This window comes from Carassius carassius, chromosome 30 (assembly GCF_963082965.1).
Source record: "Carassius carassius chromosome 30, fCarCar2.1, whole genome shotgun sequence".
Classification (NCBI taxonomy): Eukaryota; Metazoa; Chordata; class Actinopteri; order Cypriniformes; family Cyprinidae; genus Carassius; species Carassius carassius.
The window spans coordinates 7,656,957-7,681,771 of record NC_081784.1 but is presented as its reverse complement, the minus strand read 5'-3'; the positions used below and the strand labels follow the sequence as shown (position 1 = coordinate 7,681,771).

The 24,815-nt window shown below is 37.7% G+C and overlaps 3 protein-coding genes across 4 annotated transcripts; 1 reads left to right on the top strand and 2 right to left on the bottom strand.

Annotated features, from left to right (window-relative positions):
• Positions 1 to 2,953: 2,953 nt before the first annotated feature.
• LOC132110513 (synaptojanin-2-binding protein-like) lies at positions 2,954 to 6,412 on the bottom strand. The gene is made up of 4 exons (XM_059517194.1): positions 6,244 to 6,412; positions 4,474 to 4,610; positions 3,883 to 3,978; positions 2,954 to 3,788 (listed from the first exon to the last, which is right to left on the bottom strand). The coding sequence occupies exons 1-4, from the start codon at positions 6,305 to 6,307 to the stop codon at positions 3,621 to 3,623; spliced, it is 465 nt and encodes a 154-aa protein (XP_059373177.1). The 5' UTR covers positions 6,308 to 6,412; the 3' UTR covers positions 2,954 to 3,620.
• Positions 6,413 to 8,336: 1,924 nt separating this feature from the next.
• LOC132110509 (galectin-3-like) lies at positions 8,337 to 14,327 on the bottom strand. 2 transcript variants are annotated; one of them, XM_059517188.1, is made up of 6 exons: positions 14,135 to 14,325; positions 13,847 to 13,864; positions 12,728 to 13,396; positions 10,376 to 10,464; positions 10,150 to 10,306; positions 8,337 to 9,102 (listed from the first exon to the last, which is right to left on the bottom strand). In XM_059517188.1, exons 2-6 carry the CDS (start codon positions 13,859 to 13,861, stop codon positions 8,947 to 8,949), a joined length of 1,086 nt encoding a protein of 361 aa, XP_059373171.1. In that variant the 5' UTR covers positions 13,862 to 13,864; positions 14,135 to 14,325; the 3' UTR covers positions 8,337 to 8,946. The 2 variants fall into 2 exon arrangements, with proteins under 2 accessions (XP_059373171.1, XP_059373172.1); XM_059517189.1 differs by lacking the exons at positions 8,337 to 9,102; positions 10,150 to 10,306; positions 10,376 to 10,464 and adding an exon at positions 12,144 to 12,456 and having other exon boundaries at positions 14,135 to 14,327.
• A 725-nt stretch (positions 14,328 to 15,052) lies between these two features.
• Positions 15,053 to 18,758, top strand: LOC132110515 (glia maturation factor beta). Its single transcript, XM_059517197.1, has 7 exons — positions 15,053 to 15,208; positions 16,331 to 16,427; positions 16,524 to 16,573; positions 16,688 to 16,739; positions 16,842 to 16,922; positions 17,023 to 17,096; positions 17,215 to 18,758. The coding sequence occupies exons 1-7, from the start codon at positions 15,206 to 15,208 to the stop codon at positions 17,284 to 17,286; spliced, it is 429 nt and encodes a 142-aa protein (XP_059373180.1). The 5' UTR covers positions 15,053 to 15,205; the 3' UTR covers positions 17,287 to 18,758.
• The last annotated feature ends 6,057 nt before the right edge of the window (positions 18,759 to 24,815 follow it).

The following is a 24,815-nucleotide window of genomic DNA, read 5'->3' as shown; positions in this document are numbered from 1 at the left end:
CCGTCACAATCAGGAAACTTTCACCGTGTCTAGAACTGGCGCGAGCTGCCAGGCCCGTTTCTACGAGCTGTGTGTTAACAAAAGCAGTGCTGTCTACATTGGATGCGGCGTCGGGCACGCTACACAACAAATGACCAACAACTGATCGTGCGCGCGCTCTGTTTCTGACGCACTTCAAGCACTCGATGGGCGGGGGAAGATTGAAGAGCCGGACTTTTTTTTTTTTTGCTTTATTTGGTAGTATTTCGAATTAATGGTTTTTAAATAGTAGCCTATTATAAAAAAAGATATGTAAAAAAAAAAATTATTCACTCGTTCACTCATTCTGGCGCCCCTATGGATGAGTGGCGCCCTTAGCATTTGCCTATACCGCCTATGCCACGGGCCGGCCCTGGTCTTGCGTGTCCATCTATATTGCACCAAATGACACTGCACTCCCTTGTGAAGCCGACTGGATGAACGGTTCTCGAAATAAAAAAAATGCAAACGGACATACAGACACAGATTCCTGCCTTAATTAGAGAGAAAATATGTTAATTACTACCGAAGCTTCGAAGCTCAAAAAATGATATTCGGACCTCCTTAAACTTTTTTCCTCTTACAAGGCTATTCCTTAATTCAGTATTATTCTGGGGGCCGGATGGAAATCTCTGGCGGGCCGGTTTTGGCCCGCGGGCCAGTTGACGTTGCATGGTGTAGAGTATCTCACGTAAATACAGTCGGTTAGATTAAGTGAACTTGAACAGGTGTGTGAAAACTGAACGTGAGTCAGTATTTGATGCATGCCTTCCGTCTGAAAAGGACATAATTCCAAATAAAATACCTATGTCATTAATTTTAACCAACAAAAGACGGTAAATAAATGTATACATGTTAAGTAAAACCCACAGTATCTGAAAAATTTGTTTAATTTGTATCTCTATTGTATTTGTCTTATTGTGTTTCTTTAACACACACACACACACACACACACACATATATATATATATATATATATAAGTTGCTCCTTTTTCACTTCTGTTAAATGGATAGTTCACCCAAAAATTAAAATTGTCATAATTTATTCAAGATTTTCCAAATGTATTCCTTGATTCAAATTTCTCATAAGCTTAATTGATTTGGTCTAAAGAGAGAAGAATTAATGATTATTTTAATTTGAAAACTACATATAAATTAGCTACTACTGTGTTAATGGCTTAGCATCATTCCCGGGACTCCAGGGAGGCATAAGTGCCTTTCACCCTGTTACACTTGATGAACCACTGAAACGATTTTGGAAACATTATTTTAAGGTAAAAAATGTTACATAGTGTTGCTTTAAAGACATTTTCATGGTGGCTTTTAATCTTGCATCAAATAGTGAACTTCATACTGTATGCAGATTTGCATTTACAAATCACCAGCAGTAAATATTGTGCTAGTACTTGTATTGAACTACAAGCAGCAAGACAGTTGCAAGCCTTTGATTAGAGTTATGTAAAGCTTTTGATGGGACAGTTAGGTCCTAGAGATGTGGTGACAACAGCTGCGCAGAGGGGGCCCAATTAGATTTTTTTGTCATGGGGCCCAAAATTCCTGGCAGCGCCCCTGGGCTTGACACAAGGAATGCGACAGCTGAAACCCATGTCTTGCATACATCTGTGCGTAGTGGTTCTTGAAGCACTGACTCCAGCTGCAATCCACTCTTTGTGAATCTCCCCCACATTTTTGAATGGGTTTTGTTTCACAATCCTCTACAGGGTGCGGTTATCCCTGTTGCTTGTACACTTTTTTTCTACCACATCTTTTCCTTCCCTTCGCCTCTCTATTAATGTGCTTGGACACAGAGCTCTGTGAACAGCCAGCCTCTTTTGCAATGACCTTATGTGTCAATGATCGTCTTTTGGACAACTGTCAAGTCAGCAGTCTTCCCCATGATTGTGTAGCCTACAGAACTAGACTGAGAGACCATTTAAAGGCCTTTGCAGGGGTTTTGAGTTAATTAGCTGATAAGAGTTTGGCACCAGGTGTCTTCAATATTGAACCTTTTCACAATATTCTAATTTTCTGAGATATTGAATTTTTGGATTTTCCTTAGTTGTCAGTTATAATCATCAAAATCAAAAGAAATAAACATTTCAAATATACCAGTCTGTGTATAATGAATTAATATAATATACAAGTTTAACTTTTTGAATGGAATTAGTGAAATCAACTTTTTGATGCTATTCTAATTCTATGACCAACACCTGTATGCTTGGACAGTGTCATCACAGGAAATCAGAATTTATGTAAAATCCTGAAGGGGGCAGTAAAGACACTTATGCAGCTTCTTTTGGGTAGGACTGTGATGTGTGATGTTTTTATCATTACTAACCTTTGCCTGTGGCCAAAGGTCAACATGCCCTTCCACAAAACCAATTCATTTTAATAGCTTTTATTAATTCAGGTAAATGTTAATTTATAAACACTCTAATGTTCATTCCTTTTAAATTATCCAACTTGATGTAAAGAAATGCACTCATAAGTACATGAAGTCAACACAATTTTAAACCATTTCAAACACTGAGAAGCAAACAAACATAAACCCGTTTTTTTTTTTTTAAACAAATTATTTATTCAATGCATGATGCATATGAATGAATAACATTAGTCTCAATGTGAAGCGTGAATGAGCATTTCATGAAGACTTTACATAGGGCTTCATCCACACAGACCTGCAAAAGAACTGACAACACAAACACATTTGTCAGTTACAGAACAGATAATACAGTCAGAAACAGAAAGACTGCAGACAGGGAGCAGCACTGAGACCTGCAGCTCAATGTGGCAAGGCACGATTTGACAGAGGTGCAGAGAAATATTAGTGTACGAGACAAGACTATTCCAGAAACACAAGCCATATACAATATCAACAATATATCATTTTCATTCTGATTTTGAATTCTAACCAGTGCCGCATCAAGTTTATTTCCCCCAAGGGAGGAAAACCAAATACAAGGCAAAGCCATGATGGCAAATAAACAGTTTAAACATCTTTACCTCCCCCATCACTAATGCTGCAACGCACCCTGCATGTATGGAGTGAGAAATTAAAGTATTAAAAAAGAAAAAGCTGACTCCATTCACATCATGCACGCTTTCAAACATACTCTTGCACAAGCAGGTACCTGAGAAGACCTCAAATAATGTAATGGCACACCTTGGGCTCGTTCCAGCACTCTGGCAAGCCAGAAAAATCATTCTTCTGTGGGCCCATCTTCTGCCCAGAAACACAGTTCCACCTCGGCCTCTGTCTCCTGCCTGTGGTCCCTCTGTCTAGTCCAGAGATTTCTGATGCTGTTGATCCAAACACCGTGCTCATCATCCCTGTTCCCTTATTCCACCCTGCAATCTCATCAGGCATGCTGGGTATTCTGTTTAAGCGCCAGTGATTATCACCAAATGAACTGTGAAAACCTGTTACATCTACAAGTGTGTGGTCATATCATGGTCTAAACAATTAAAGAAAATCTGCAAGTTCTGCTTACATTAACTGGTTTCCATTTTCAATCCCTGTTAATGTTTGGGCCTTCAGCAGAAACGGTCCAAAAAAAAAAGAAAAATTTAGTCTGTAAAATGTCATTTAATCATGTAATGGGTTAAAATGGGCCTCGTGACGCCCGGGGATGCAAGCGTAGGCGTTTGTAAGCCATGAAACCTGCTGCTATTACTGCCAAGGCGACTACAGTATACATTGTCCATGTGCTGAAAGCAGATGAAGATTCTCCATCGGCACGAGAGCTGGTGGGGCCGTTCTGCAGGTTTAGCTGTAGACAAACACGTGTCAGTGAAGTGATTAATTTACTGCCAATTCTCAGAGACATCATCAACATCATGATGGCCATAGCCTGCAGTACTTACTCCCTGCTGTACTCGAAGATGCACTTCCTCTCCTGCAGACCGAAACAGCTCCACTGCTGCACCGTGAGACAGATTGTCCAAATTCTGTCCATTTATCTACACACACACATAACAATCAAATATACATTATTCAGTTTAAAGGGAACATATCATTTTCCTTAATATTTTGTATATACACTATTTCGTTCAAAAGTTTGGGGTGGTAAGTTTTTTTAGTTAGCATCAAAGAATCCTGAAAAAAAGTATCATGGTTTTCATGCAAACATCAAGAATCACAACTGTTTTCATATAAATAATAATAATAATAAATATTTCTTGAGCAGCAAATCAGTAACAAGTAATAGCTGCTAAAAAGATAAAAAAATAGATTCTGTAGCATCATTATTCTGAGGATTTGCATTAAAGCAGAGTAAGGTGATCTGCAGGATTACAGCGAGCATTGATTTTAAAATAAATCACTCATGTACAGTTGCGCTGTTGTAAAGTGAAGCGGCATTATTGATTCAAAGTTAAGTATAGTGATAGTCAAGCATTAAGTGTTAGTATAGTATGATTTTTTCAACAATGTACAGTAAATTACAGTGGTTTTACCGCAATAATTTTGTCTCCCTCCTGCAGACGTCCATCCAGTGCAGCTGCTCCATCTTCTTTGATTCTTGCCACATAGATTCCACTGTCATTCATAATATACTGCTGGTCAACTCCACCCACTATATTAAACCCCAGACCTGTCAGAGACAGAGAGGATGTTACACACACCACATGTTTGAACCACTTACATCATTACACTGAGCCTGAAATACGTTCAGAAGGCCTTAATGTGATTTCTGGAGAAATGGGGAAGGGAGAAGAAACAGACATGATCCCAGCCAGATGTCACTTCTTCAGACAGAAGGGTCTCGTTTCTCTTTTTAAAACAAACACAGAAACAACGAGACGCATGGAAAATATCAATGTCAAATGCAATCCTTGCAGTACAAAACACTTCATATCTTCCATAAAGGTTATGATTCAGAATTTAACATATAACGCATATTTAAGTAATGCTAGAGGAATCATTCACCAAATAATGAAAATTTGATGAAAAATTATACACCCCAAGCCATCCAAGATGTAGCTAAAATATAAATCCTCTATCCATAATATTGTTTTCTCCAATTAAGCAGTCATGAATCAGGAGAGAAAATTTTGGCAAGAAGTGATGGTTTAAAGTTAAAACACCTTAATGACGGAATTGTTGACAAACACATGGCTTTTGGGTGGATTATTGTGAATGTGATGTTTTTATCAGCTGTTTAGACTTCTCATTCTGACGGCACCCATTGACTGCTCCATCCATTCGACAGCAAGTGATGTAATGCTACATTTCTCCAAATCCGTTCTGATGGAGAAACAAACTCATCTACATCTTGGATGCCCCAAGGTTGAGAAAATTTCAGCAAAATTTCTTTTCTTTTTTTTTGTTTTGTTAACTATTCCTTTAATTAGTCACCAAAAATTGTTTGACATTGTGCAGTGGATAACCTTGTATCTGTAATTTTCACCAGAATAACCAATTATGACATTCTGATTAAACATGCATGGATCCTTCATAATAACATTTATAATATGGATTTTTAACTAAATAAAGTACAGCATGGCGACTTTGCATCTGATATGGTTTTATAGTAAGATAATGTGTTAAATATTATATCAGTACAGGGGGCTAAATATCAATTCATTTATCGGGATCCAAAACAGGATATTTTCTTTCCAAGACTGAGAATTTGATTGTCTATAGTGGCAGGTCTGGGATTAATTAAATTAATTTGACCCTGAGTGTTGATAATGTATAATGTCTCTGCTACCGTTTTGAGTCATACTATTTAATCACAAGTCAAAGTCCAGGGCACTCAGAGCGGTCCAGTCCATGCCCTCACAGAGGTCACACACACCAACGCATTATATAACAACAGTTTAACCAAAGCCAACAACAAGTGAAGACTGTCAGCCCTCGGAAACTGAACTAATGAATCGGAACCAGACCCACTACTGGGGAAAAACTTCATCAACAGCCAAATACAGTGTTCTTGAATGTGTCTGTTTGTACATGTAGGTCCATTATCATGCTTATGGCGTATTGTGCTGGTTATGATCTAAACTTAACTTTCGCTTTCATAACAACACATACGTCTCTTAATAAACCCGATCTGATCGTCTGCAGAACACATTCGGGTCAGGACTATCTGTTCGGGTTCACTCCGCCAGTTATGTCAGCATTTCTTTCGGGAGCGGGCCGAACCAGCATCACCGAACCGCCGGGCGGAACCGCTTCAACAGCTTCAACAGTGAAGGAGGAGTCGAAGAGAGAGCCAAACTTACCAGCCGGGCCTCTTTTCAGCGTCATTTCTACAACACTCGGCGCGCTGTGTGAGGAACCGTTCATGATGTCGGAAAAGTTTCACTTTTTATTCCCGAGCAGCTCAAACCCTCCTAAAGCGTGCGGAACCCCGCCTTCTTCCGCTAATGCTGCCGGGATACATGCGTACTCGCCAGCGCCCCCAACGGACACCACCGGAACACTTTCACAGTGAGGGCAAGACCATAGACGGTAAAAGACGTACACATTTCCGAGAATCGGTTCTTGCAAACAGTTCAACACTGGTTAAAAAAATGGATTCGGTAATTACGTCATGACGTGTTCCTTGACATTCCAGCGTGGCATTAAAAGTAATATGTTTGCATATATTGATACTTACGATAAACTATGTTTATCGTAATTTTTTTTTAGCACACAAAGGAAATAGCACATTAAAATATATATTTTTTATATCTTGGTTGAAAAAAAACCTGTTTTTAACCATTTACTTATTAATACACATTTTCCAGTAGGTTTAATTTGTAAGATTTTTGCTATTCAGATTTTATTAAGTACTTTCGCCAGACCGTTTACCAGTCAAATGCTGTCGACGCATCGAATCTGTTGTTTGACGGTTCAAGGTTCAATCAAATCATTAGATTCAAAAGAATGATTCAAGAATTTAATGATCAAAAAAATCGAATTGCTTCATCAATGCATCGTGTCCAGAAATTGTTCATATTCTGTCTATCAGAACATGTTAATGTATATTTTTATTTATATTATTATTATTTTGTATTGGGAGTTTGTTATCTGTCAAAAACAGGAAAGAGCATCATGGTCCCCAGGTTGCATTTTTAAATGTTTGAACCCAAGAGTGTAGTGCTGATATTGAGTTATAACAATTGTAACGAAGCTTATACTTACACACAGATGCATTCAGGACGGTGACGAGTCAGCTTACAGACAGGAGGTTAAAGAGCTGGCTCTCTGATACACTCTCAACAACCTGGAGCTTAACACGCTCAAAACTGTGGAGATGATAGTGGACTTCAGAAGAAACCCCCCTGCTCTCCCCCAACTCACCATCATGAACAGCACTGTGACTACAGTGGAGTCATTCAGGTTCCTGGGCACCACTATCTCTCAGGACCTGAAGTGGGACATTCACATTGACTCCATTGTGAAAAAGGCCCAGCAGAGGTTGTACTTCCTTCTCCAGCTGCGGAAGTTTAACCTGCCACAGGAGCTGCTGAAACAGTTCTACTCCATCATCATCGAATCTATCTTTTGCACTTCAGTAACTGTCTGGTTCAGCTCAGCTTCTAAATCTGACCTCAGAAGACTACAGAGGGTAGTCCGGACTGCTGAGCGAATCATCGGTACAACCCTCCCTTCTCTTCAAGAACTGTACTTATCCAGAGTGAGCAAAAGGGCTGGCAAAATCACTATGGACCCTTCAAACCCAGCACACTCCCTCTTTGAACTGTTGAATCTGGTCGACTCTACAGGGCTCTGAGCACCAGAACGACCAGACACAGGAACAGTTTCTTCCCTCAGGCAATCCATCTAATGAGCAATTGATAAAAACTGTGGAACACACTACACTATTTATATTTATATACACATACACTTATTTATCTAACACACATACTAAGTTTACACTTACATTTTGCACATTATATACCTGTACATACATAACTGCCTTTTGTAATATATCTGCCATACATTGTCAATTTGTACATTGTCATTCCTTACCTACTTATTTGTATTTTTTGTATTTTTTATTCTTTTATTATGTTTTTTGTTCTGTCGCTGTCATTCTGTTGCACTGCGGAGCATCTGTCACGAAAACAAATTCCTCGTATGTGTAAACATACCTGGCAATAAAGCTCATTCTGATTTTGAAACAGTATGGGACAAAGGCACATTTTTTGACATGGCAGTTTGTCCCAATACTTACACTTCCATCACATTTCCATGACCAGTGAAATAAATACTTATAGTGCACAGCAAAGCTAGTGTTTAGAAATGAAGCGTGTCATTTTTTACGTTAAATTACTTCCTCTTATCTCAGGTCAACATGCAGAATACAATATGACCAAGCACATTTCAATTGGGGTAGTACAGCATTTATTCGGACATAATTGTTTGCTTATCTCCATTATAACAATGGTATCATTAATATGGTTTTATTGAAAATAATTAACATTTTCCAATATCCATACTAAATCAAATAATTGTCAGCCATTCAGATCTGATGTAATTCAGCACAGTGTCACAGTTCTGGTTTGTAGTTTCCTGAATTAGAGTTTATGACCCCTCATGGGCCTTGGTACTGTACCATCCTAATACTTAAGGTCATATAATAGGTGTTTGGAACAGTACGCTTTTACTTTTTTACAAAAAAAAAATCTACATGCTGAAAAGTAACTAGCATAATGCATTCCGACAGGAAAAACTGAAAGTTATAGTAGACGTATCAATGATATCAATGTGCTGGTGACCTCTCAGAGGGGCCGGAACCCTCTCTACATTTGTATTTAATTGGTTTAGATCATGTGTTTGAGTTTGACTTATCTGCAGAGGCAGATAACAAATATATCATTATAGCTTTTAGAAGTTTATGTTCGGCACACTTTTTTGGAGATAATCTATACTTTTCAAGGACCAATGACTTAATATGTCACCTCAGCGATGTAAAATCGCTCCTATGCCCGTAGGTTTTAGATCATGCTGGGGACTGCACTGAACAGAATAAGGTCTCCCTCTATGTGCAGGCGAGTGACATCCTCCATCCCGCCTGTTCTGTGCTCAAACTCCAGCAGATGCATGCCATCAACGGCCACTTTAAACCCGTCTGTCTCCACCAGGATCTTCAGCTGTACACACAAATACATTATATGAAACCTCAACTGAAACCCAATATTACTTAAAGGAATAGTTCACCCAAAAAATTGGCTGAATATTTACTCTCCCCATCCATGATGTAAATACGTTTGCTTCTCCATAGGAACAGCTTTGGAGAAACTTAGCATTTTACGTCACTTGCTCACCAATGGATCCTCTGCAGTGAATGGGTCACAGAATGAGAGTCCAAACAGCTGAAACATCCCAACAAACCACAAGTAATTCACACAACTCCAGTCCATCAATTAACATCATGTGAAGTGAAAATCTGTGTATTTGTAAGAAACATATCCATCATTAATATGTTCTAACTTTAAACCATTGCTTCTGGCCAAAATATGGGCCCATAATCCATTACAACGCCTCCTCCAGTGAAAAAGTCCATGTCCTGTTGTCCTCTTACATCAAAATCCACCAATATATTTGTTTTGAACGATGCTTGATCTGTGCATATTCACACAGATCAAGCAACAATGCATATTTCTTTTCCAGTACAGAAGTAACAACAGTTTCACTGGAGAAAGCAATATTATGGATGGAGGACTCTTATTTTAACCAAAAGCATCTGTTTAATGATGGATTTCTTTATTACAAATAGGGAGCTTTTCATTTCGCAAAACATTAATTGATAGGCTGGGGTCATGTGGGTTACTTATAGATTATTGGGATGTTTTATAAGCTGTTTGGACTCTCATTCTGAATGCTAAATTTCACCAAATCTGTTCAGATGAAGAAACAAACTCATCTGAATTTTGGATTGCCCAAGGGAGAGTAAATTTTCAACAAATTTAAATTTTTGGGTGAACTATTCTAGTTTGTTCCATAGTATGAAGTCAGTGGGTACCAGAAACTGCTTAGTTACCCACATACTAAAATATCTTCTTTTGTGTTCAGCAGAAGAAAGAAATTAATTCATACAGATTTGCAACAACTTAAGGTTGAGTCAGTGATGGCAGAATTTTCATTGAGTAAACTATTGCTTTAAGTTCCTTCTCCATGGGTAAATCAGAAGGCTTTACCTCGAACTGTCTGCCCTGTACAAAGGGAAAGCCTCCCTCCCTCTCCTCAGGACCCCAGCTGCCCCCGAGCTGTGTGTTCCGTACGATGGTGTTCTCATGGAAACGAGGGTTGAAATGGAAAACCACATCATGCCCCCTCACAAAATCTACATGGAACCTGAAAAAAGAGAAGCGAGAGTTTGCTTTGGACACACAGAAGTAATGCTGTAGTCTGTTGTTTTATTACCTGTTTCCTCCTGGAACTGGCTCACCCACTATTGTAATCAGGAGACGGGGCATTATCCCCGCATGCAGCGGAAGATCATACGGCAATGGCTAAAACACACACATACACACAAATTATTTTGAGTTGCTTAACAGTAAGAACACATGAAATAATGGAGCTCCAGAATCTATCCTTGATCCTTGTTATTGTGCATTGTGCGATGTACAATATTTAAAAAAATCACCATTAACCAATATAGTATAGATATCCTAACCTATCCTAACATGAAGTCTATATCCCAAATTTTAAACAAGTACACTACCATTCAAAAGTTTGGGAACAGTAAGGTTTTTTATATGGTTTTGAACAATGAAAACTTATGCTCAAAAAAGTAGCATATTTTTTTTACAGTAAAAGCAGTATATTGTGAATATAGTGTTAAACTAACTGTTTTCTATTTTCATATTTTAAAACGTAATCTTTTTCTGTGATGGCAAAGCTGAATTTTCAGCATTATTACTCCAGTCTTGCTCAAGAAACAAGATTTGGTGCTCAAGAAACATTTCTTATTATCATCAGTTGAAAACGGTTGTGCTGCTTAATATTTTTGTGGATCCCGTGATACAAGATTCAACAATGAATAGAAAGTTTAAAAAACAGCATTTATTTGAAACAGAAATCTTTTTGCAACATTAAATGTTTTTACTGTCAGGGTTGATAAGTTTAATAGATCTTTGCTAAATTAAATAAATTTTTACTGACCCCGAGCCTTTGATTAAAATGATTATAAAGTATAAAGCACAATTTCATCATCTCAGTGTTGGATCAGCCCTATTACCCTGAGAGCTTTAACATGAAGTGTAGAGACTTGACAAGCTTCGTCATTGGTTAATACACTTTCCCATGATGTCTCGGAGTTTCTTCCATTCTCCATCATAAAATTCCATCTCTGACTTTTCCATAATGTACAAAATAACATGAAGCCCTCCCTGACATTAAACAGGACTGTTAAATTCAAAGGAATATTTACCAGCTTGAATTGAACAAACATTCTAAGAGAAGCTAGTTACCATTCCCCATGAAAACCTATGTATGCTAAAAAGTGAGTTTGGGATCAGTTTGGGATCAGTGGAGATCAGTAATTTTTTTGAAAGAAATACTTTTATTCAGCAAGGATGCATTAAACTGATCAAAAGTTACAGCAAATAAATTTATTAAATTACAAAAGATTTCCATTGAACATTGATAATAATAATAAAAGTTTCTTCAGCATCAAATCAGCATATTAGAATGATTTCTGAAAGAACATGTGACACTGAAGACTAGTAATGACTGCTAAAAATTCAGTTTTGCTATCACAGGAATAAATTACACTATAAAATATATTAAAACAGAAACAAACTGTAATAATATTCCACAACATACTGCTTTACTGTATTTCTGAACAAATAAATGCAGCCTTGGTGAGCCTAAGAGACTTCTTTCAAAAACATTAAATCTTTCCAACCCCAAAATGTTGAACAGTAGTGTAATTATTAAAAGGTTTATAATTATGTAATCATGGAATACAAATTAAAATGTATCAAATTGCTTAAATTCAATGTCAAAGGTTTACGTCCTTATACTCCTCTCTTCCCTAAATATCAATGAAGAACATAGAGTATGTCAATGTATGTGAACAACACCAACCTCTCAGTATTATCTACAATTTCGACAAAAGCTGATGTTGACAAAAAATAATTTAAACCCATAAAAAAAACTTTAATTACAATAATACGGATTTCATCTGTTTGTTGTATAAACACAAAGTGCATTATTTATTTGTCAAGCAATAATATAACAATTACATTTTAAAAGTATTATCATCTTAATAGCTAATGTACTGTGCAGAAATGAGGTAGCTCAGCTACATTAAATAAGTATATTTATTTGCAAAGGTGATATGCTAATATATCAGCATGAGTTATGTGCTCAGTGTCCAAAACTCTTTGAGCTCTGATTGGATGTAAATTGGGGACTTTGTGATGGCTGTGATGCAGTCCTCCTCCTTCGATTGGATGAGCTGTTCATTGTGCTCAAAAATATGGTGGTCTATATGGTGGCTGAAAAACAAGAAGAGGTGCTTTTGAGATCTGCATAAGAGATGCTTGAGTTTTAGATCTGCAGGTTTAATATGATCCAGAAGAATAAGACCAGAGCAGGAGCATCCCAGAACTCAAGAGCCGAACCTATAACCCTGAAAGCAACGTTTGTGTCACCAACACTCTGACAAAAACAAACTCCAGCAGATTAAAGCAGAGCCATCACCAAACCAACCCATAACATACACTTTTATGCAGACTTAACCTTTATAGACCCATTATAATTGCTCACCAGCATTCCACCTGGAGCTGCAGGCCCTTCGTATGGTCCCATGGGTCCTGGCCCGAAGCCTCCTGTTGGGCCAGGTTGAGGAGGGAAGCCCCCTCCGGGTGTACCCCAGGACCCTGGTGGAACTGGGGGAAACATTCCTCCTCCGTATCCCGGGGCTCCATCTGGTGGAAAGGCACCAGGGCCTCCTGGGCTGTACATGCCAGGCCCAGATGGACCAGCTGGGTAAGGCACGTTTGGATATGGGCCCTGTGGAGCCCCAGGTGGGGAGGGGAACTGTCCAGGAACGGGGTATGGCATGGGTGCCCCACCTGGTGGGAACTGACCTGGCATCGAGGGGAACTGTCCGGGAGCTCCAGGGTTGGAGGGGAACTGTCCAGGTACGCCCGGTCCTGGAGGGTATCCACCTGGGGCAGCAGGGGCTCCAGGAAATTGGCCCGGAGCTCCTGGGCCTGATGGAAGGGAACCTGGGGCAGACGGCCCAGTCTGAGGGAAGCCAGGTGCTGTTGGTTGGGCAGGTCCTCCTGAGGATGGGAAATGAGGGACACCAGGGGCCGCCCCAGGCCAGCCAGGATTAGTGGGTGGCGGAGCCCCATTTCCAGGAGCTGATGGATTGGTGTGCTTAGTTTTTGATGCTTCACTATAAACATCATCTGGGATTGCATCAGCAAGCTACAGAAAAAGAATGCAGGAAATAAAACACTAGCTGGGAGTTATCAGAGAGACAAAGTCAAAGACTAACTAGGGCAAGCAGTTGGGTCCAAAAGTCTGAGACCAGATTGAAAATATGAGATTAAAAACTAAATTAAACATGTAAAAGAAAAGAAAATTTTAGGACTTTACAAAAATAATAACATTATGACGTCAAATTAATCATTTTTAATATTCTGCAATACTTCTAGTAACTACCAGCTAATTAATTGAATATATTGAACATATGTGCTGAATAATATTACATTAATTAAACTGTCGAGAAATGTAAATAACGGAGTCTACTAGTATATTCATTTCTACTGCTGGTAACAGATAAGAAAAATAACACAAAGTTTATTTACTAACAGTCCAAACCCATAGAAGTGAACTACTGAACAAGATTATTTATAAAACAGTTAAAACACTTACCGAAAAGTCTGCCATGGCCTAAAAAAAGATACAAACAGTGACACTTAATGACATGCAACTGTATACAAATCAACCTTTGTCATAAATCAAGTACATGCACACAACTAATTATACAGACGCCATTAATAGAGCATAACGTCACTGTATCAAACATAATCTCGCAACTATTTAAATTATACTTTAAAATGTAAGATTAAATCAGGAATTCCAACTACACACAGAACAATCTGTGTAAGGCTATACATGCGCATTTGAGTGAAATGTAAGCAGTTTTGTGGGCTTCAGCACCTCGACTGTATCAGGGCCTGCGGTCCGAAGATTTGGGCTTCTGAACAGCACCAGGTCCCGTCACCCGAAAAGATCCGAGAGCAAGAATTACTAAACTATACGCAGGAAGTGAGGTAATAACTGGAACATTCAACGGCGTGTTTGAAAACATTGTGAGCATCAAGTAATCTGGATGACACATTAGCCACTTTAGTTAAAGGCACGGAACAATCTATTGCGTTTAGAGATCAGATATGAGCGCTATGCACGCGCACGCTCCCCGATGGGCGTGTCTTTAGAGGGATGGGCCGGCTCATCTGCGCGTGCGCAGGGGTCACTGTGACGAAGGGGGTATTTTCGACCCTTGGACGCTTAAAATTAAACAACCGTAATCAAATGAATCACAGCCTTACAACTGATTTAGAAACTTTTCCAGTTTTCTAAATACCACTATCCACGAATAGAGCCTGAAAATGTGAAGTTTTTTTCCAACAAATGGTGAATGTTGAAGTGAAGTTTGACAAAAATTTTCCTTTTAGATACTGATAAATGCATATTTCCCATCAATTAATAAACATATATTAAGATATTTTCTCAATGCATATTTCGTTTACAAATAAAAAAGACTCAAGTGCTTAAAGGATTGCGATTTTAATTTTTTTAATGATTATTATTTTCTGAAATTTGCTTTTTAATACGTTCTGTATGTTATTATTACTATTTTAAACGTCAAAGTACGTTGTTCATTAAATATTACTTTAAATAAATTAATGATGTCAGTATTTTAAGGCATTGAATGCATTCACTTGGGATACATTTGCGTGCATTCCATATCTAAATCCTCTGATTTCCCCCTAGGGTGCAGAGAGAAGCCTGCATCCGATAGTTCTTTCCATGAGCATCAGTTCATGCTTAAATGCTGCTGTTCTGGGATCAGACAGAGCTCGTCCTTCTATGGGTGAAGTAAACTGATCCTAGTACAGCCATTTATGTAAATCCTGGCGCATTCCAGCGCTGTGATTGGTCGAACGAGCGTCACGAGACGCGGCACGGTAGAACTCCTGCACTGCTGAGCTCGTGCTGTCTGTGAAAATGGTGAGTACAAAAACTGTCTTGGATTAATACAAATATTTTTATGGTGGCCCTCTCTTTCTAGGATGAATAGTAATACGGAGGCATTTACAAATAACGCCGTACGCCTCAATGGCCTGTGATATGTGTGTGATAGAAGGGTTGTTTTTTTGAGCCCTGTTGCAGTTCCACCCAGTGCTTTGTGATGAGCTGCATGTCAAACCCTCTCTTGCATTACACCGAATTCATAAAGTTGACCAAAATAAAGGCACGTCTTGCGTTAAATATACCCCAAAACTCTGTTTAGAATTATCATGAGACAGGATCGCCTTACATAACTGAAGTATGATGGAATTCCGGCGGCTCCGGGGGAATTCTCATTTCCTGTTGCAGACGTGCTCACACCTCAGTATTTCAAGGGAATTTGGGAAATCTGCTGAGCGACAAAGAGACGGCGCGGTTCCTTTGCTTTGAATGGCACGTCAAGTCACGATCAAACAGTGTAACTAAGTCAGAGCAGAAATGACAATGTAATTAAATACACGCGGATTCTGTGCATTCCACCGGCAAATGCACGTCAAAACAAGTTTGACCACTTTGTCCGCCACATCACCAGCTAAGAACGTGATTGTCCTTCTGATGACATCAGTGTGATGACCTACAAAGGTTGTCATGGTGCATGCCTTTTGTGAACTCTTATTCCTTGTGATGTTATATCAGAGTAGACATGTGTTTTATTGTTGAGATGGCTGCATCTAAGCTTTCGTGATTTAAAGTTTGTTAAAGTGTTACTCTCAACTTTTTGGATTTCATTGCCCCCTTTGTCCAGGACAATATTTGATTGTCCTGCTATCCAAGCTAATATACCTCTGGTACCCCCGAAACATTATAAAAACCACAACTCCGGCCCCTGTTGATGATACACTGCTTTAGATATACTTTCAATTGACAAACTCTCAACCCTGAGTGTGTCCCTATGGCTCATAATCAAAGAGATGAATTGGAAGTTTCTCAGGTTTTGTGGCTTTATGAATTATGTATAAACTACTACTAGTCAAAAGTTTGGACACAATTAACTAAGCAGCCTGACAAAGTAAAAAAAAAAATTGTAATAACATTAATGTGTTTGTGTGTGCATGCATGCAGAGTGAGTCTTTAGTTGTGTGTGAGGTGGATGAAGACCTGGTGAAAAAGTTGCGGGATTTCCGCTTCAGGAAGGAGACTAATAATGCCGCCATCATCAGTAAGTCGATCTGAAATTGTTTCATAAATGCTCACACTTTCGCAGATTCTGTGAGGATCGAATGGTAATATTGCTGTTTTTGTCCTCTGGTTGCAGTGAAGATTGATAAAGACAAACAGCTGGTGATTCTGGAGGAGGAGCATGAGGTAAAATACATACACAAGATCACTGTTATTTCATGATTATGTAATACACATATTTCGAGGACTAATAATTAAGCAGCTCAGTGGCATAAGCTAGGATTTGATTTCTTCTTGTAGGATATTTCTCCTGAAGACCTGAAGAACGAGCTACCAGAAAGACAGCCTAGATATCCTTCACTAAAACAAAACTCAACTCTGTGCTGTGCTGCAAACTCAAAATATGTGTAAATTCAACATTGACTATCATTGGATTCCTTAACCTCTGACACATTTGTAGTCTACAGCTATAAGTACCAGCACGATGATGGGAGGGTGTCCTACCCTCTGTGTTTTATCTTCTCCAGCCCCGTTGGTAAAGAAAATACACACATTCAATAGTCAACATGCACAAACAAAGTAATATAAAGCAGTGCTATTTCTCCAAGTCTCTAAAATGAAACCAAATTTTCCAGGATGCAAACCTGAGCAGCAGATGATGTATGCTGGCAGCAAAAACAAACTGGTGCAGACGGTTGAACTGACCAAGGTGAGTTCTAACTAACACACCTAACCTTACACATAAGTGATGTTGTTGTTGTTGTTGTTTTTTAAAGCAGTGTAGTGGGAATGTGTTTTTAAATTTGTCTGAATCTGCTTTCTCTCAGGTGTTTGAGATCAGGAACACCGAAGACCTGACAGAGGAGTGGCTCAGAGAGAAACTGGGCTTCTTCCGCTAAGAGTGACCCGAACAAACTAATACTCGTGTTTAAAGAGTGACCGAGATGGGACCATCACCTCCAAACGGAGAGAATACCATAGTCCATCTGATACTGTCTGTTTGTGTATGTTTGAATGCTTCTGCCCAAACTCTAAACCTGCCTGTACCAGTTTAAGATGACAGAAATTTAATGTGCAAAGAAAAGAAACCGTGAAGGCAAATTCCACAAATACTCTGAACTATTCCTTGGAGTTTTAGAACCATTCCGTTCTCGTCCCTGAGCGGTAATGTATGTACTGGCATGCAAAGGTTGTCCAGTCTTACTGCCATGATAGTTGGGTGACATGTTGCAATTTTAGGCACACTTATGTCAGCTGTCCTTCATGATAGATGACAACGCAACAGATTTAAACATGTTAAAACTATCATGTGGTATGTTTTGCCAGTTTTGGTGTAAAATCACATAAGTCTTCGTGTAAAGGGCCATACCTTTTCTTCTTTTGTAATGCATTTTCTACCTGTAATTTGACCAAACATGATTTTTTTCTTTTGATATCTGTTGAACTATAACAGTAGGTGAAGAGGTCGGAAGTCTTACTGATATTTTTGGGAGAAAGCATTTGGTTACTGTTTCTGGCCTGTTGTCTTGAGTGTCATAAATTCATTCTTTTTTGCCTTTTTAAATCTGCGCTCAGCCTGATAAACAAATCTCCACTAAAGATCAAGAATCTGTGAGGACAATTGAGTGAAAGTTCTTTGACTAATTTTTCTTGATTTAGTGTTTTTAGGAGAGGTGATATAGTATCTGTCACCCAGATGTCCTTAGTCACAGATCTATCTTACCTTTTTGGAAATGTGCAGGTTTAGATGTACAGTGGCAGAGATGTGCTATGGTGTTATTATGCCACAGGCAATCATCTTGTAATTAATTCCTCTGTTAGTTATTCTAAATGACTCCTTCTCACTGTCCAACTAAACGCTGGAATAAAGCTGATGTCACTATTCTTAAGTTACTGCAAAGCATCGCTCTTTCCATATGTTTCTATTGGCAAAATGTAAACACTCGAAATGTCTTAAATGTTCAAAGCTTAACAGGATAATATGAATCGTTTAAGGAAGTGATATTATTCTGGTTTTGATAAGTAATACCTCTGCAGATCTCAAGTTTTTCTGAATTTGTGAGCTCTAATGTGGGTCAGGCTCATCTCTGTACATCTGTAGAACCCGTAACACCTGTGATTAGTGCCATTTCCTATTAAATGCAGATTGCTCACTTTGGTGGTTTATATGATGTGGGCATAAAATGATATGTCCCATGCAGTAGTGAACTGTGTATATGTTTAACATTTAATTTTTAATGACTGAAGATGCTTTCCCTGGTCATTTATAACTCAAGAAAGCAGAAAAATGGTTATTCGTTCAATATGTGTCTCAATTACATTTGTCTGCTGTTTCCAATAATTAAATAGAAGGGTTTTTCCTTTGAAAATTTGACCATGTGCTTAACTGTGTTTTTGATTGATATTCACACCTTGTTTTATTTGAAAACTTCTTAATTGTACTGTGCATAATGTGTGTTCATGTCATGGTAGTAGTTTTTTTCCCCCAATCATTTATACTGTAAGCAAAGGATGAAATAATGTCTGATACAAAATATAATTACACTGAACATTAACATGTTTAATATTGCTATCTTGGTTTAGCAAAGTTTACTGGTGGGAGTAAATAATTAAATATTCAATTAGTTAAGAGTGAAATGGAGATTTAGTAAAGGATTTTCTGCATTCTACATATTCTGCTTACTCGGGTCTGCTAAGAGAGCAAATGTAATTTCATTACAAACAGACAAGGTGATTTAGCAATGGTCATTATTACCTTGTGGCAAGTCTATTTAGTGTCGCACATATGCTGGGTTTTCATTAGTAAACCAATGGCACAAAGCATTAGAAGATCCTACTATCATTTTCATGAAGTTTTGATTACATCAATTTGGTTTGGCTTTATTGATCTAGTCCTTAACAAACATGCATCATCTGATGACCACGTATAGTCACTTTCTTTGCCTCAGAAAGTGAAAATTCCAATCAGAAAGTGTACTTGTTTGTTTGCAGTTAGCTGACTTTACATTTCCATCCTATGTCTGAACATATCTCAGTGAATAATTCCTCTTTATTTCTCAATTTTATGTTTTACATTCAGCACAACATGCCATAATCTGCAACTTAAAAGATAAAGTTTTTTAAAAGATTTTTTTGATGTCAGTCACAATGGTGAGATTCAGCAGGATCACTTTTTTCTTTATGTTCCTAAGATAAGTTAAATGTGTTAAATTATTTTTTAAGATTTCATGATTTCATTTCAACAGTCGTAACCTAAATTTGATTCAGGCATGGTGGATAAAACGTTGCATTGTTACTTAACTTGGGATGGGCCAAAAAGACTTAACACATCAGTTTACAGGCAAAATAAAGAGAAATACAAGATGATCTCTGGCTCAGCAATTGTATATTTCTATATTCAAGCAGATTCAACTCGCTTCACTTCTGCCTCACACAAATCTCATAAAATATGAAACCCTTCACGCCTTAATGTTTGTGAATCATATTTATCATAATTTTATAAAGTTTATTAATAAAGTTTTCAGTTAGATATAATCAATAAAATTTGGAATGAAGATTGAGATTTTTTATCTTTGGCAGAGATAAATATTATCAGTGAATATTAGCCAACATCTTAGTCTGTTCCTCACACAAAGGCTATCATATGTCTTCAGAAAACTTGGAATATAGTAATATGTTTACTATGCACTATTTTAATGGTAATTTTAGTTTAGGAATAGAGCAGTGTAAACATTCTTCAAATACTGTCCTTTTGTGTTCCGTGGAAAAATGGGTTCCAAATTTCTTCTTCTTATTTTGTGTTTAATGACAATTTGCAAACCAGATTAAGGTGCATTTCCACCACCTACTGGGATGGAGTGTGAGGCCTCGATGAACGAAAATGGTATATACTATATAAAATAATAATTATTATTATTATTTTAATCAAATCTATTTCTCTCAAATATTTAAGAAGAAAATCATAAACCCTTAACTCTTTCTGAGCATTCTGAAATATATTCTTAACTGAAATGTCATTGATTTCCATATCTCTTGGTTTTTCAACAAGCTGCTTTCTTTGTCTATTATGTAAGAGGACATGTTCAACTGTTTCTGTTATTCTACAGTAATTGCAGCAATCTGACTCACTTTTTCCTGTTATATGCAATGAATAAATAAGGTTAGAGTGTCCTATAGACCCCTTAAAAGTTTGTAAACATTCCAACGTCTTCGGGTGGGCGGGGCTTAGCTGGAGGCAAAAAGAGGCGCGGACGCAATGTTGACAAGCGTAAGCTAGCATGTTTTAGGAGGGATTTATTAAACATGGATGCAGAAGAAGTTTCTGAACTGTCCGAATATGTACAGTCCCTGACTCTGCGGGACCGTGAGAGCTTGCTTTTTTTTTTTTTTAAATATTATCGGGGAAGTCGTGGCCTAATGGTTAGAGTCGGACTCGCAATCGAAAGGTTGTCCGGGTGTGTGTTCACAGTGTGTGTGTGTTCACTGCTCTGTGTATGTGCACTTCGGATGGGTTAAATGCAGAGCAAGAATTCTGAGTATGGGTCACCATACTTGGCTGAATGTCACGTCACTTTAACTCTCGTGGATGGAAGCAGGCTACCTGACCCGTGTGCCATATGAATTACTTTTGGGTGGTATGGGGAATTTTGTCAAGGCTTATTTTCTAATGTAACCTATGCTGGGCTAACTATGATTAGCAATGTGTATTATTTTAAGAGACCATTCAAAGGATGGCACACACATCTATCGCTGTATGTTTGTTTTTTAAACATTTAAACTCGCTAGTGGGCTGAAGGTTGGCGACTTTTCACCTATAAAAATGAAACTTGCTGATTTACTAGATAAAAACAACACACCAGTTCATATGCATAGATTATTTTACCTGATATGAAGTGTGCACTGCAAACACAAGCATTATTTATTATCATCTCCGTCCAGTCTGTACGCCGTATTGCATTCAACCAATCTTGATTTCTGTGAAGGAATGTCTGTCGGGATCCGGTAAAAAATTTAGTTTGAAACAAACGTGCTGTTCCTTCTATTCTGGCAGCCAAAAACCCAACAAGAAGACATTTTAAAGTCAAAACCTCAAACTTTTAGCGCACCTGCTATGAGTTTTGCCTTATGTTTTTTTTTTTTTTTTTTTTTATTATGCTTGCAAACAATAGAGATGACAAACATGGTATACAATTTTGTATCAGAATTACAAAAATGTCAATACAAAATATAGTAATAATGTACAGTACAATGTCATCTGAACATACAAATTATCAGAACATAACTAAGACAAATAAAAATAAGGAGAAATGAAGAAGAAGAAAAAAAAATCATGAGGGTAAAACATCTTATACATCATTTAGTGTATACAAATTAAAATCATTACAATTTGAAATAGTTTTAATAGCTTTCTTATTTACTGAGGATGAAATAGTGTTAAGGTACATTTTAAATTCTTTCAAAAAAACAATAAAAATTGGTTTGTTATTGGTGAATTTACATTTATGAATGTAAAATTTGCCAATAAAATAAAATAAATTAATAACAAAGCAGGCTTTTTTTTATTGGGGTCAGACTCAAAATATCCAAAAATAATGTCTTTAAAGGTTACTGATATATCTTGCTGGATATTATCTTTAATAAATATTTCAATATTTTTCCATAGTTGTTCAGTATAGAAACAAGACCAAAATAAATGATAAACAGTTTCTGTGTGAACTTGGCAAAATGAGCATTTTGTGTCAATATTACTTTTATATTTAATCATAAAATATTTAACAGGGTAGAATTTATTTATTATTTTAAAGGACACTTCTTTTACTTTATTAGTTAGAAAATATTTCTGTTGTAAGGACCAAATCTTGTTCCAATTTAAGTTTTTAAATAAATTACTCCAATAAGAAATTGCAGGAGAAACAGAAATGATATTATCAAGAAAAAGAGATCTAACTTTATTATTTCTTTCTTTTTTTCCTGAAAAACATATTTTACCTATTGGAGTTTCGGTTGGCTCAGGAAAAGTAGTAATTATAGAAGGAGAGTGAATGTAGTTTTTAAAGAGGACACAGATTCCTGATGGTATTGCTCCCATGACTATGGCAAACTCTTTGGGGGTAACTGGCATATTGTATTCAGAAAGAAATTCACTGTAAGTCATTAAAAAACCTTGGCTGTTAAATAGTTGACATACTAAAAGTAAACCGTTATTAAACCATTTATCAAAAAATAAAGATCTATTTTTGTATAAAATATTTTGATTATTCCAAATAAAGAATTTATGGGGGGTGAAATTGTGTTTATATATTAAAGACCATGCCAAAAGTACCTGTTGGTGGAAATTTGAAAGTTTGATGGGAATTTTAGACATGTTGTAATTGCACATTAATAAAAAATTTATACCCCCAATTTTTGAAAATGCTTGTTGTGGGAAGATATTCCAGATGGAGTCTTGATTTTTCAAATACCGATGAAGCCAGTTTATTTTAAAAGTATAAAGAACTAAAATCAATAAAATTTAAACCACCTTTGTTATAGTTGTTTAGAATAACTGATTTCTTCATATAGTGGTTCTTATTTTTCCAGACAAAATCTGTCAGATCTCTATCAATCAATTTACATGTGGACTTATCAACATAGAGAGATTGGGCCGCATAAGAGAGACGTGAAAGTCCCTCGGCCTTAGTGAGCAAAACTCTTCCTTTAATAGAGAGATCCCTTTGAAGCCAACAATTACGTTTTTTCTTTGTTTTAGCAATAATCGGATTAAAGTTTGTTGCAGTTCTGCCTTATGTTTTGCCTCCTCCAGCTAGAGCGGTGACGTCACAGTGACGTAGGCGATTAAGGGGTCTATACGGATCCTACTACATAATTTAATTGGCTAACTATTGTTCTCTCCATCACTTTGCATAAATTAGATGTTAAAGAAACTGGTCCATAATTTGATGCGTTGAGTAATCTTTTCCGGGAATTATCCATAGACAGTAAAAGAAATTATCACGCCGTGTTCACAACATTGACAGTAAAAGAAATGGACACAGCGACCCCATTGGAACTCAATTGAGACAAGTGAAGCCCATTTTTAGCGATTTTTAGCACTTCGGGTCTAGCACGCGCAGACTCAAACTAAGCTTGATGATGTCAGCAACCTGTCTGACAGATGTAAATCTTCTAGTAGCTGTGCGTGCAAACTGCCATCGTTAATCTTGCAGAGACGGCGAGCTTGAGTGGGGAGTTCTTTGGCATGAGTGAGCAGGAGTAAGTATTCGGATTAATTATTTTGTATAGTATTTTAAAATGTAATGCCAGTACGCCATAGTAAGTTTGCCTGCGAGCTTCTCCTCCTGTCTGTACGGTGATTTCTCTACTGTCCGACAGAGAGTCGAGTGGTTATGATGCAATCGTTAGCCTATTTTTACAAAAACTGTTTCTACGGGGCCATAATGTAACATAGAAGGTAATGGAACCCTTTATACATTGTCGTGTATTTTTAGAAATAAATAATGGACAAATGGAGTCTTTAAACGCCTCAGATGTAAAGTTATTCGCTGTCAAAGTGACGGCAAAATGAATGGGAGTCAATGGGATGCTAACGCAAGTTAAGTTCTGCTACAAGATGGCAACACGCGGCCGACTTCAACTTCCGGTCGACTTCCTTCCCGCCTGGTTCACAAGAGCTAGTGAGTTTTAGTCATAGACAGTAAAAGAAATGGACAAAGCGACCCCATTGGAACTCAATTGAGACAAGTGAAGCCCATTTTTAGCGATTTTTAGCACTTCCGTTTCTGCAGACTCAAACTAAGCTTGATGACGTCAGCAACCTGTCTGACAGATGTAAATCTTCTAGTAGCTGTGCGTGCAATCTGCCATCGTTAATCTTGCAGAGACGGCGAGCTTGAGCGGGGAGTTCTTTGGTGTGAGTGAGCAGGAGTAAGTATTCTGATTAATTATTTTTTATAGTACTTTAAAATGTAACGCCAGGGCTTGTATCTATGGGCTTCTCTCTTGACGTCTCCCCGATTGCCTGCGAGCTTCTCCTCCTGTCTGTACTAATTTCTCTACTGTGCGACAGAGAGTCGAGTGGTTATGACTCAATCGTTAGCCTATTTTTACAAAAACTGTTTCTAAGGGGCCATAATGTAACATAGAAGGTAATGGAGCCCTTTATACATTGTCGTGTATCTTTAGAAATAAATAAAGGACAAATGGAGTCTTTAAGCGCCTCAGATGTAAAGTTATTCGCTGTCAAAGTGATGCCAAAATGAATAGGAGTCAATGGGATGCTAACGCAAGTGAAGTTCTGCTAAAAGATGGCGGCACGCGGCCGACTTCAACTTCTGGTCGACTTCCTTCCCGTCTGGTTTTAGTTCCACATTTCATTCCGAATCCTTTTTTTCTCCCATCATGATCTCGCGTTTTTTCGAGTATCCATGTG